Source organism: Neoarius graeffei, chromosome 1 (assembly GCF_027579695.1).
Source record: "Neoarius graeffei isolate fNeoGra1 chromosome 1, fNeoGra1.pri, whole genome shotgun sequence".
NCBI classification, from domain to species: domain Eukaryota; kingdom Metazoa; phylum Chordata; class Actinopteri; order Siluriformes; family Ariidae; genus Neoarius; species Neoarius graeffei.
The window spans coordinates 58,700,466-58,714,463 of record NC_083569.1 but is presented as its reverse complement, the minus strand read 5'-3'; the positions used below and the strand labels follow the sequence as shown (position 1 = coordinate 58,714,463).

The 13,998-nt window shown below is 41.0% G+C and overlaps 1 protein-coding gene across 1 annotated transcript; it reads right to left on the bottom strand.

Moving 5' to 3' along the window:
- Positions 1-569: 569 nt before the first annotated feature.
- On the bottom strand, positions 570-13,600 carry phf23b (PHD finger protein 23b). Its single transcript, XM_060935557.1, has 5 exons — positions 13,073-13,600; positions 10,183-10,214; positions 9,993-10,085; positions 5,404-6,007; positions 570-1,914 (listed from the first exon to the last, which is right to left on the bottom strand). Exons 1-5 carry the CDS (start codon positions 13,098-13,100, stop codon positions 1,721-1,723), a joined length of 951 nt encoding a protein of 316 aa, XP_060791540.1. The 5' UTR covers positions 13,101-13,600; the 3' UTR covers positions 570-1,720.
- Positions 13,601-13,998: the final 398 nt, after the last annotated feature.

Below are 13,998 nucleotides of genomic sequence, written 5' to 3'. Positions count from 1 at the left end.
CGCATTGGTAGCTTACACTTGCCACGCAGAAAGAGCAGAAAGGTGAGCATTCAGATATAAACCTTGAGATACCGTCTACATAGTTTTACATTTTAGTCATCATTATCCAAAAAAAAAAAAAGCGCCTTTGTTTATATCCATGAACAGATGTAATTTATTCAGATGTCATCTTAAGAACCATTTTTTCCTTCCCTTCAGGATGAACCAGAGGAGCAACGGGACTAATCCACAATAAGATTCATGCACCATACAGACTGGATGTAAAGGGATAGATTAAGCCTAACCTTGTAAAATCACAGCTACAGGAGATTACTAATTAAAAACACTCTTCAATCTAGGATTAGGCTTAATAACTTTAGAAATTTGTATTTAAAAGGTGCATTCCTTTTTTTTTTAAAATCTATTTATTACTATTTAATGCCATCCTGTAGTGGTATGCAAACTGACAAAACACTGTACAAGTGTGCCTATGCTCAATAAAAAGCTAACACACACACACACACACACACACACCGTGTTGAGTAATTCATTCAGAAGATTTAAACAAAAACTTTGGATCAGATACCCAATAAAGAAAAGGCTTTATTTCTTCAGGTACAGTTAAAGAAAACATCAGATGCCAAAAATATAACATTTGCTTGGCTTTTCTCTTTGTTTTCATATTATGTACAGTTCTGAAACGATATGATATTTACAGAGTAAAATAGGAGAGAATCTATGTTTTGGGAAGTTCAAGAAACCCCTCAAAAAAAAAAAAAAAAAAAAAAAAAAATGCCCCAACACTTGTAGCATAAACTTTTCTGTACACAAGAAGATCTGGTCTCCGAACTAACTTTCAAACAGCGTATCAGGGAGCAGCTCCACGACGACTAACACTGGGTGTGTGAGATCTTAACCAGATCACAGACAAGAGATTAAAACCCAAATTAAACTCTTTTTAAAACAATAACCAAACAAATAATTACAACTATTAAACTGGGGGTGCTGAGTGAGCCTCAACACTCAGGTGGCAGTTGCAAAGCTCTTATTCATTTCAGAAAACCTCCTTCGAAAGTAAACCAACGAAAATAGTTCATGCACAATTTGAACCTGCTTACGCTTGGTAAGAGGCCAGCAGTGCAACCAGTGGAAATGTTCCAATCTGAAAAAGTTCCCGTTAAGTCCATCATTTAATGTTCCCCACACAGAATGATCTGGAGTTGACAGTTAAGTGCTAGTTAATGACCAGACTGCCAAGGTGCTGACATGCACTGAGATTTAAAAAAAAAAAAATTTTTTTAAGCGCTAATCACTTAAAGACTACCTGTTAATATTGAGTATCACAAATCTGAGAGCTAAACTGAGTTGTGTGTGAAAACGATCGGCGACAGAAATAACGACCTATACACAGACCACTTCATGTAAAGAGACAAACCTCAGTTTCTACGGATCTGCTGTGTAAAAGGCTTTTACATCACAATACGTCAGCTTTTAAATCTTGTATAAAGCCAGTACTAAACACTCCCTGATGATCAGACCAAACTGGCAGACAGATCACTGAGTAAGAGCCTTGTTAACAGTTTTGTCTACGAACATGAAGAAATTCCCCTCGTGATATTAACCATGTATATGATTGTCAAACATGTGAAGAACTGGCGCGCAAAAACAGTGTTTTCGTCTCATACTGGATAGAAAAAGTGGAGGACGGGAACGTTGAGCTTCCATGAATTAGCGGCCTTCTCTAACTGTCTTTTTTGTGGCCCGATCGCCTCGCTTCCCTGCATTTGTGACAGTAGAATATGTCTGGGACGTTGGACTTCTTGATTTTGGCGCAGGACAGATGCACCCATATGCTGCACTGGTTGCACTCGATCATGGGTCGTCCTGCGAAAGGTTTCCCGCAGTAGCAAGTGATCAGATCCCACGAGTCGTCACCTGCAGGGAGGAGAGACCAAACGTTAAAGCTACAGCCGGTTCACTGGATAGTCAGTACACAATATAGTCCTTAAGTGACAGTGAAGCAAGATTAGCATGAAAAATAGGGTGACAAATTGTGAAATAAGTTGTGAGATTCGAAATCAATGAAATATGGAAAGAAAAAAAAATCAAAAGGATGCGCATTTTTGTTTTTCCTAGTGGTAATTGTGTTGTTTAGACAGCAGAGGGTGAAATAACATACAACAGCAGGAACGCACATGACGACTTTACCCTATGCGGAAGTAACAGAGCTATAATGCCACAAAAGCACACAAATCAGACGTAAAATGCAAAAGAGCCGTTGTGTGAGTGAGTGTACAAATAGATTTAACAAGAAATCAGCTCTTTTTACAGACTGCTGAAAGATAAAGCAACATGGATGCAGTACAAATGTTAACAGGCTTTTTTTTAATTTAAAACTCTTGTTATATTTAATAAAATAAATTAGTTAATAGGCCATTACATTTTACTCAGACAAATTATCGTTGGTTAAGAAAATGAAACTAAAGAGCATTTTTAAAATTAAAACACAAACCATTTAACTTGATAAAGGACAGGAAGACAAATGTTGCTTTTTTAGTAATAAAAATTTCAATTTAATATTTTTACAAAAATACGAATCAAATTGAATTGTGAATTTGGGTGAATTATTATAAGTTAAACCGATTCAAGGTGCGGCATTTGGGCATGGATATCTGCTGCTTTCTCAAGATGAGAGGTCAAGTTTGAGCGTTAGTCAAACAGACCACTGTGAGCAAAAAATAAAAGAATGTCAAAATCGTCTGGACAAGCAAGAAGGTCTGTTGAGTTTGGAAACAGCAACTAAATTCCACAGAGCAACAGAGTAGGAGTTAAGTGAAAAATGCTATTGATCATGGGGAAAAAAAAAAAACAAAACCACCCCCAAACCAAGAACACTAAGAGGATGCTTCAATGACTACCATGTGAGCAACAGAAAAAAATTTCACAACATTTTCCAGTCATGATGCCAAAGGAAACCAATGTTTCCACTAGTTATGAGCTTAACTGTTACGCCATCCGGTGTAGGCACTGTACCATAAAGCATGGCATACTTGTTTCGACAATATAATCACCCTATTTTCTCGTTCTGACCACCGATTTAGCCAGTGTTTACTCAGTCATCATTTACTCTCACAATTCAAATCGGACTTGCGCGATACCCTTTTCTCCCAACCTTACTGTCTTGTATCTGTTTATTTGTATACACTTTATCTTTCTGTATGGATGCACTACTGTTGCACATCAATTTCAACATTTCTTGTATACTCAGTATTCTACAAACATTTGACTTTAATGCTGGAATTTTTCCACTAATGTCCAAAAAAATGTTCCTCTACCATTTAAGTGACCATGAAAATAACTTTGCTGAGATGATGAAATAACACAGCCCCAAATCTACTGTGATCACCAGTTCTTGGATCCAGACCAACAGGAATCTCATCTCATTATCTCTAGCCGCTTTATCCTGTTCTACAGGGTCGCAGGCAAGCTGGAGCCTATCCCAGCTGACTACGGGTGAAAGGCGGGGTACACCCTGGACAAGTCGCCAGGTCATCACAGGGCTGACACATAGACACAGACAACCATTCACACTCACATTCACACCTACGGTCAATTTAGAGTCACCAGTTAACCTAACCTGCATGTCTTTGGACTGTGGGGGAAACCGGAGCACCCGGAGGAAACCCACGCGGACACGGGGAGAACATGCAAACTCCACACAGAAAGGCCCTCGCCGGCCACGGGGCTCGAACCCGGACCTTCTTGCTGTGAAGCGACAGCGCTAACCACTACACCACCATGCCGCCCCACCAACAGGAATCCGGCACTAAATTAAATTTGGTCAACTGAAAACTGGCCCTTTTAGGACTAAATGACTGGAGATTAGACACCAGTATACTGCAAGTAGAAACTGGCCATCTACGAGACACAAAACACCAACTTTATTAAAACCTGGACACATTTCAAGTCAAAGAAAAGATTCAACACGATTAAAAACCTCCAGAACCAACCAAATACTTCAAAACGCTCTCCTTTTTTATCAGCACAATGACATACTTCCAGGGATTTTTAAAAGCAAAAAGCCTTTTACAGGATTCAAATATTTGTTGACGTTTCCAAACATTCACACAATAATCACCCATAATGTAAAGTCTGCTCACTACTGCACTTCACAGAATGTCCAGTAGGTGGCAATGTATTAATATTGTATACCAATAGTGCAAATAAACTAAAAATCAGTCATACATATAAAACGTATTATTATTATTAATTTATTTTTACAGAAAAGCAATAAGCAAGTTAAGATATTGCTTTAATGCATAAGCTGTGATTAAAAAGAACATACAAAGTCTGTATTTTTGAGGAACTTAAATAACCGATAAGAGTTGTATTTGGGTGGCTGTGTAACAGTGACAGAAATAAAATGTCAGGGGTGGAAAGGGAGAGAAAAAAAAAAAAGTCACTGACATACAGATCATCAAATACGAAGCTTTGCAGGACAAAGACAGCCCACAGTGATTAACACGAGTGCATCATGAGTGCTCTTGTAGTGATGTATAATGATTTTACCGGATTTATTTCATTCATTTTCAGCAGTGCGCTTTATCATGTTCAGGATAGCTGTGGTTTAAATGACATCCTGGTGTTTTCTGGGCAACAGAACCAAGTTAGTTCATTACAAAATACTGCAAGTGGGCACAAGGGCACATGACAGTCTTCTCAGAGAGTATCTGAAGCTGGGTCTTCATTGCAGATTTCCAAAGGAATAGAAGTGATTTAAAAAAAAAAAAAACACTGCTAATGGTCTGCGTTTCAATTGAGCGATATTATGTGATTAAAGCTGGGTTTTGTCCTCCTGTGATAGCCCTTACAGCACAAACCTTTTTTCAGAAAGGTAGCATTTCCATTCGCTCGTCAGGTCATGTAACTTAAATACGAAAAGTGCGTTTCCATGTCAATGCTGCAAAATATTCTTTCATCAAATCGTCTGGAAAGCCACCCAATACACAAAAGGTAAGAACCTTTTTTGTGATTCAAGTTCGTTTCTAAATTCACACGTTTCCATTACACATTTTTTTTTTAATTCACAATTTCAAACTGCGCAATAAGCAGATTAACGGACACGCACCTTGTGTTTGGGTGAATCCCAAATAGCTTGTAATTTGAACATACAGGGTAAAGAAACCATTATTTCCTTGCGTATGTGGTGTACTTGCAACCAGCATAATGAATGATTTATGGGCAGCCCTAAAAACTTCAGGCAACAAAAGATCATTTTCACAAAGAATGCTGAGGACTGAAGTCAATCTTCTGACCTTCCTTATTTATACACTTCCACATTGTACATAATTTAACTGTGATCAGGCCAACCATGTTAAACCCTGCCTACTATTTAGCCATTCGCTATAAAATAAAACCACTCACCTGACTCCACCATGATATCTTCATCTGCGATCCACGTTTCTCCTTCACTGGAACTCATTTCAGCATCTCTGCTTGCTTCGTCGCGCTCAGACTTCACTAGGCTGGGTCTCTGCGACTGCAGCCCTCTTGGCTGACCTGTGTGCTCCTCTCCATGGCCGAATCCTGTCTCAGAGTCCGTCTCGCTGAGTGCAGAGCTCTTAAGCTTCTTAAGACTTTTGGGCTGCTTGGAGTTTTTGCTGCGCTTGATCCTGGCGCGCTTCTCCCCGCTGCTACTGCTACTGTCTCCAGCACCTGAGCCGAGAGAGAGGCGCTTCAGCTTTTTTTCCTTCTTGCGCTCTGCTTTGCTGCTTGCTTGGCCCTTGTAGAGAGAGTCCTTTAGCCTCATTTTGTCTAGCAGGGTGCCGTCAGAAGGCAGGCGCTGCATGGTTTTGACACTTTTGTTGGCACGGGCTTTCTGCACGAACGTGTGAATGGTGTGTAGGTCCGAGTTGCCATCTCCCCAACTTGCTGACATATTTGAGCTGGCACCACCTCCCATACCACCTTCACCCGATGTGCCAGAGCTGTGTGGTGAACTGGAGGAGGCTGGAGACCATGGTCTTTCCTACAGAGGCAACACAAGATACTGAGCGCTACACAAATGCAAGCCTTGAGTTTAAAAAAAAAAAAAAAAAAGGTCACAGAACAGCAAGACAATGGGTTCATTCTAAGGGGAACATTTCCGAGCAGGCTGGCTGCTTAGAAAACTACTGACTGTAAACCATGAAAATAGATAGCTATGAGATAAAACTAAATTTAGCAGTTCACACTATCATTTGCATTTTATTCTAATTTTCTGTCACTCTAGAAACCATGTTATTAAATTAAAATTTACCCAAGAAGCACCATACAGCCAAATTCATCCCAAGTTATTTTTCTATTAAATGAAAAAAGTGGGGCGGCATGGTGGTGTAGTGGTTAGCGCTGTCGCCTCACAGCAAGAAGGTCTGGGTTCGAGCCCCGTGGCCGGTGAAGGCCTTTCTGTGTAGAGTTTGCATGTTCTCCCCGTGTCCGCGTGGGTTTCCTCCGGGTGCTCCGGTTTCCCCCACAGTCCAAAGACATGCAGGTTAGGTTAACTGGTGACTCTAAATTGAGCGTAGGTGTGAATGTGAGTGTGAATGGTTGTCTGTGTCTATGTGTCAGCCCTGTGATGACCTGGCAACTTGTCCAGGGTGTACCCCGCCTTTCACCCGTAGTCAGCTGGGATAGGCTCCAGCTTGCCTGCGACCCTGTAGAAGGATAAAGTGGCTACAGATAATGAGATGAGAGGAGATGAAAAAAGTGCTTCAGTGGCAGAGGATACACGTGACGCTCCTGTTCATCAGAGAGGAGGTGAAGGTGAGCCAGCCAGAGCCTTCACACAGCATGTGGATCTCTCTCTCTCTCTCTCTCAGGATGCATCTCAGCCAGTAGAAACAATTACTGGCTTTTATTTTGGTGTCATCACTATAAGTTTGTTGTAAATCCTTCTCAACTGCAGACCAAATGTCCAGGTTTGATACGGTGTTTGTTATATGTGAAATCTTTCCCAAAATGTCCACTCTTACTAGTCTTAAACCCTATTTAACTTACTACTGTATTTAATTTTGCTTGACACCGACCAACAGTTTGAATTACACATTTCTGTATATATCAACCAACCTTTATTTCAGACACAAGAGTGGTCCATAGATACATAACTACATAAAAAGTAGTGCTGTCAAGCGATTAAAATATTTAATCGCGATTAATGTCACAACTGTCATAGTTAACTCGCGATTAATCGCAATTTAATCGCACATTTTTGTCACATGAAAAACCATTGTAATTCTCTTATCAGCATAAAAAAGTGAATGGGCTTGCTCACCGTTCGAACTACGGGGGTACTCGGGGGATCCGAGATCCCCTGAAACAGACATGAGATCCCTTGAAAACATCTCATCTCATTATCTCTAGCCGCTTTATCCTTCTACAGGGTCGCAGGCAAGCTGGAGCCTATCCCAGCTGACTACGGGCGAAAGGCGGGGTACACCCTGGACAAGTCGCCAGGTCATCACAGGGCTGACACATAGACACAGACAACCATTCACACTCACATTCACACCTACGCTCAATTTAGAGTCACCAGTTAACCTAACCTGCATGTCTTTGGACTGTGGGGGAAACCGGAGCACCCGGAGGAAACCCACGCGGACACGGGGAGAACATGCAAACTCCACACAGAAAGGCCCTCGCCGGCCCCGGGGCTCGAACCCGGACCTTCTTGCTGTGAGGCGACAGCGCTAACCACTACACCACCGTGCCGCCCCCTTGAAAACATGATTTGGGAAATGTTTGGGGGTCTCTAAAATATTGGCAAAATTATGTTTATTGACATAGCAATCGTGTGTAACGGGAAGCATTTGCATATCCGAAGTGAGACAAGTGCAAGCACCCCCCCAAGGGAAAAAAAAGGGACCCCCCGAAAATATCGGCATAGTTCGAACACTGGTTGTACCAATGTTTTTTTTTTTTTTAATTGCAGAGCATAACACGTCTTGTCACAGCCACTGCAAAGTGGGGCTGGAGCCGCCGATGGGAAAACGAAACCTAAGCCGAGCACCGTGGCTCTTCGGGGCAGGGCAGAGGACTCTGGCTGTGCGGGGCGTGGCATCATGTCACAGAGCGTTAATCTCGCGATAAAAAAAAATTATCGCCGTTAAAATTGAGTCAAGTTAACGCGTTAATAACGCGACATATTTGACAGCACTAATAAAAAGACATACAAACATTATAGATTTAGTAAAAAAATAAGCAACTAAAAAAAGTCAGACATCCATGAAAAACTCAGGTCGTCACATACAATACAGACTGCATCTCCAATGGTTCCACAATGTGGAGGTAAATCTAACTGCACTCATTGCAGGGTTCACTAAGGCTACAATTATACCATTGCTAGACGCTGTTAACCTACACGTACATCTGTACATAAGATTCCTGAGTACAGCAGGACATGTGGGGACATCAACTTGCACAAAAAGATAACTAGCACTACTCCATCTGGGCACTTTTAATAACAGCCTCATTCCATCATTATATGCCACATAGAGCTTATGGATGCTACTACTCTTATATCTCCTCCACAGATGGGCAGTGTACATCGGCATACAAAATGCTTGAAAAAGTGCTACTTTAACATAGGATGAACACATTCCAAATTTTCTTATAAGCATGTTAGCTTGAGCATATACCATTCGATACTGTCTACAGATATCACAATCATCAGACAAACCATCAGTTATGTAATGGCCCAGATACTTAGCCTCACTGCATATGTTGAGAGCTATACCAGACAATACAATATATACTCAATACAAAGTTGCTTTTGCGTTTACACTGCTTGGATGTCGTTTTTGCTTGCTTAATATCTTCAGAAGACGTTAGATGTCATCTTCAAACCACAACTTGCTTTTCCTCGCCACAAAGAAAGTCAAAATAGGAAGTAATATTACAAATTCAGTGTTTTCAACAACTCTCACATGGCACAGTCTGAACCCAAGCAAAATAATAAGAAGAAACCTTTATTTGTCACATGCACACTTCAAGCACAGTGAAATTCATCCTCTGTATTTAACCCATCTGAAGCAGTGAACACACACACACTCAGAGCAGTGGGCAGCCACACTAGAGCACCTGGGGAGCAGTCAGGGGTTCGGTACCTTGCTCAAGGGCACCTCAGCCCAAGGCCGCCCCACGTCAACCTAACTGCACGTCTTTGGATTGTGGGGGAAACCGGAGCACCCGGAGGAAACCCACACGGACACGGGGAGAACATGCAAACTCCACACAGAAAGGCCCTCGCCGGCCGCTGGGTTCGAACCCGGAACCTTCTTGCTGTGAGGTGACAGCGCTAACCACTACACCACCGTGCCGCCCAGAACAGAACCCCAGGGTCTGAAAACTATGAAAGCCCATTTCTGCCACTTGGGGGACGGGGAGGCGCACGGCACTTCAGCTGTTCCTACTGGCCCAGGGAATCGAACCAGCAACCTTTTGATCCCAAAGCTACTTCTTGAACCATGAGGCCATGGCTAATGGTTAGAAATTATGAAGAAATTATGTTAAACCATGGCTAATTATGAAATACTGTGTCATTATGTAAGGGAGAAATGTACAGCGAGCAGGTAATTATTGCAAAATTAACCCTGGCAGGATGATACAGGACCTTGATGCAAAGTGGATTGTTCTCGAATCACCCAGAAGGGGTTTACTTTGCAATAATGACCAACTTGCTTATGTTATCCCACTTATTACAGGCCTACTTACTAAAGAAAATTAATGACAAATAAAATTATTTAAAAATTTTATTGCTTAGGAGGTAGCCCATTCTCAGACCGCTGAATGTTGTAACTGACTAATCAGGATCCAGGACTCAAATGAGCCACGTAATAATATAAATCTCTCATTATTAAGAGAACTTGAGTCACAATTATGAGAAACCTTATGATTAAGGTGTTGGAAACGGGCTGCCGTAGAAAACAGCTTTTATGCATATGACCAAAAGTCTCCTGCAAAAGTTTAGAGAAACCAACCTCTTTTGGAGATGGGATATAACCAGCATACGCCAAGACAAAACTACAGAACTTGTTGAAGTCTTCCACTGTCCTCTTTCGTCTCTCAGGTGGCTGAAAGAGATATTTTCTTTTTTGATTAGAATACAATGGAAATACAGATAATAACAACAACAATGAGGTTAAAGAATTTCTAGTTCGTGCAGCTTACCAGAGGCTCTGCTTTGCGTTTCAGTAATGAATCTGTAATAGAGAGATAAAGGGAGAGAATATGAGACACACAGAGAGAATGAATATGACAGAGAATAACAGAATATAAGACAGAGAGGGAGAAAAACATACATAACAGAAGCACACAATATAACCGAGAGAGAATAACAGAAAGAATATAAGAGACACAGAGAGAGATGTAGAACAGACAGAGAAATAGAATATAACAAGCACGACACAGAGAGAAATGTACAAGACAGAGAAACAACAGACACACAGAATATAACAGACACAGAATATAACAGACACACAGAATATAACAGACACACAGAATATAACAGAGAGAAACACAACACACAATATAATAGACAGACAGACAGACAGAGAGAGAGATGTATAAGACAAACACAATAACAAGCACAACAGACACACACGACACAGAGAGAGAGATGTATAAGAGAGAAAGACAATAACAGAGAGAAGCACAATACAACAGACAGACAGCGCGAGAGAATGTATAAGAGAGAAACACAATAACAAGCACAGAGAGAAACACACACAACATAAAACACACAGAGATGTATAAGAGAAACACACACAACATAAGACACACAGAGATGTATAAGAGAGAAACACCATGAGAAACACACAACATAAGACACACAGAGAGATGTATAAGAGAAACACACACACAAGACACACAGATGTATATGACAGAGAAACACAACATAAGACACACAGAGATGTATAAGAGAAACACACACACACAACATAAGACACACAGAGATGTATAAGAGAAACACACACACACAACATAAGACACACAGAGATGTATAAGAGAAACACACACATACAACATAAGACACACAGAGATGTATAAGAGAAACACACACATACAACATAAGACACACAGAGATGTATAAGAGAAACACACACACACAACATAAGACACACAGAGATGTATAAGAGAAACACACACACACAACATAAGACACACAGAGATGTATAAGAGAAACACACACATACAACATAAGACACACAGAGATGTATAAGAGAAACACACACATACAACATAAGACACACAGAGATGTATAAGAGAAACACACACATACAACATAAGACACACAGATGTATAAGAGAGAAACACACAGCATAAGAGAGAAACACACAATATAAGACAGAGATGTATAAGAGAAACACACAACATAAGACACATGTATAAGACAGAGAAACACACAAGACACACAGAGAGATGTATAATAAGAGAGAAACACACAACATAAGACACAGATGTATAAGAGAGAAACAATATAACACACAATAAGACAAATGTATAAGACAGAGAGAAACAATATAACACACAGATGTATAAGACAGAAACACACAATAACAAGCACAACAGAGACACAAGACAGATGTATAAGACGGAGAAAGACAATATAACAGAGATGTATAAGACAAACATACAATATAACAGACAAATGTATAACAGAGAGAAACAATAAAACAGAGAAGCACAACAGACACAATACGAGAGAGAGAGAGAGAGAGAGAGAGAGAGAGAGAGAATATAACAGACAAAGAATATAAGACAGAGAGGGAGAGAAATGTATAACAGACAGAGAGAAACAGAATAGAACAGGGAGAGAAACACGTGAGAGGAGAGAGAGAGAGAGAACATGGCTTGAGCAGGACTGTTGAATTTCGTTACAGTCACATCTACTTCACTTCAAGCTTCTTAATATTTTTCCGACATTAATCTGAGCCTGCAGGCGCTCTGTGTGTGTGTGCGCCGTTAGCACGCAGCTAAAACACGGACATGCTAACATCCACAACCGCACAGTTCACAGTAAACCCGCGCTGGCCAGCTCACATGATGCCGCCGACTCGAGCACTCGGTTTAGGTCAATTTCAGGACTCCATCTTACAGTTCCACCTGAAGGACAAGTCCCGGAGCCCAAGCGCCTCCTCGGAGCGGAAAAAGCGGGTCGACACATGGCGAGAGCGCTACGCGTTATTTTCTGAAGAGCCTGCTAGCAAGTGCTGCGGCTAGTAGCAAGCTGCTAACGGAGCTTCTCGAACTCGACCCTGCGATAACCAAACGCTAATAAATGTGCACCGATATCGGCTTTATTTTCAACCTAAAGACAAAATAAAACAAGTTAATCTGTGCGTAACTTATCCAGCTCGACAGCCCACCTGCTAAACCCCTCTGTTGACAATAAACGCCTAGCGAGCTAGTTAGCTTAGCTAACTCCTCTCCGAAAGAGCAGCGCTTTAACAAGTTCACTCGGTGTGTGTAGTGAAACAGGACCAGTTGGAACAGATTGAGGAACAAACCGGGTGACTTCATTAAAATAAAATTTCTCTTTAATTAGTCTGGAAGAGGGTGAATCCCACAGCGGCTACACAACACTGGAGCTGCTTCTCAGGCTAAGCTACATTAACACGTTAGTGCATGTTGTTATTCGTATTCTTATTTAACACTAACATCAGTGCTCACTCAACACTTGTTTTCACTTAATAATTGGAAACAAACACGATTAATTCGGCTCGATTAACTTTTTATAACTTGTCCGAGTTTAATCGAAAATCACTATCTTGGCGACGTCACACATTGTGCAATGTCACCAACTCAGCTTTCTATCTTTAGCTAACAAGGCATTTGATGAAGATTTACGACACGAAGGAATAAAAAAAAAAAAAATCACTATATATATATATATATATATATATATATATATATATAGCGTAGAAAGCAGTAGGATATAACTGTCTTGGCTTTAGTTACGTGGCTAATAATAACAGGCTAACGCAATGAGCACTGAAATAATAGCAGATAGCTCTAAAGTCATAAATCGTTTTAAAAAAAGGACTCGAGTTGATCTTACCTTGGTGCTCAGACATTATTTCGAGCATTGTCACCTCACCGATGAGGTCCTCTGAACTTCAGTGGCACTGAGCAGCGTTTGTTTGTTTGTTTGCTTATTTATTTATTTATTTATTCACCGGCTAGCTAGCCAGCTAAAGCTAGCACACAGTTTCCCCAGCCACACCGCAAAACAGTCGATTTCCCCCCTCTTTTTAGTGTTTTAAAAAGATCACGAAGTGTTTCAGAAGTGTCTAGATTTCCGACCGGTCTTGAATTTTGCTGTGTAACTTTAATCCGCTGGAGGATTTAGCGAGCCAGATCATTTGTTCGTCTCATGGCGTTGCATAAATAAACCGAAGCCCGATGGTGTGTGTTTGTGAGAGCGCATCCTGCAGCTCATCTCTGTCCAAACCGCTCAGCCTTAACAAAGATGTATTCTTTTCGTTTTCATCAAAACTTCTTGAAACTCCGTGTACGTATAAATCCCTCGCCGCGCCTCCCTTAAGCGGTCGATGTCAACTGAGAGTATGTTGGAGAGAAAACCCCTTGCGGTTGAGCCCCACTGTGCAGCACCGTTTGCACGGCATTATGGGAAATGTAGTCTTGTACAGAGTCCGGAAAGCACAGCGCGAGAAGATTTCTAAGTGTGCTTTTTCCAAGTTGGAAACTACTTTACAAATCATGTCACAGAAGGTTTAAAAGTATGAAAAACAGGTCTGAAATTTGCAATAACGACTCGTAGAGACATTCATACTACAGCGCGGTTAAATCCTCGAATCTGATTGGTCAGCAGGTACGGCTCGGACAAGTAGTTCCGGCTGTAACCGGAAACGTGGGTGAATAGTAATGCGCTCGGTCGAATACGTTATTGAAAGAAACTTTATTCATTACACACTTGTGAAATTCCTCTCTGCATTTAACCTATCTGAAGCAGTGAACACATAC

Excerpts from the sequence above, each read along its gene's own strand:
- phf23b (XM_060935557.1), bottom strand. The coding sequence starts at position 13,100 with ATGCTCGAAATAATGTCTGAGCACCAAG. Across the intron at positions 10,215-13,072 it reads AATAATGTCTGAGCACCAAG|ATTCATTACTGAAACGCAAA; the intron begins GTAAGATCAACT and ends TCTCTATTACAG. Across the intron at positions 6,008-9,992 it reads ATATCCCATCTCCAAAAGAG|GAAAGACCATGGTCTCCAGC; the intron begins GTTGGTTTCTCT and ends TTGCCTCTGTAG.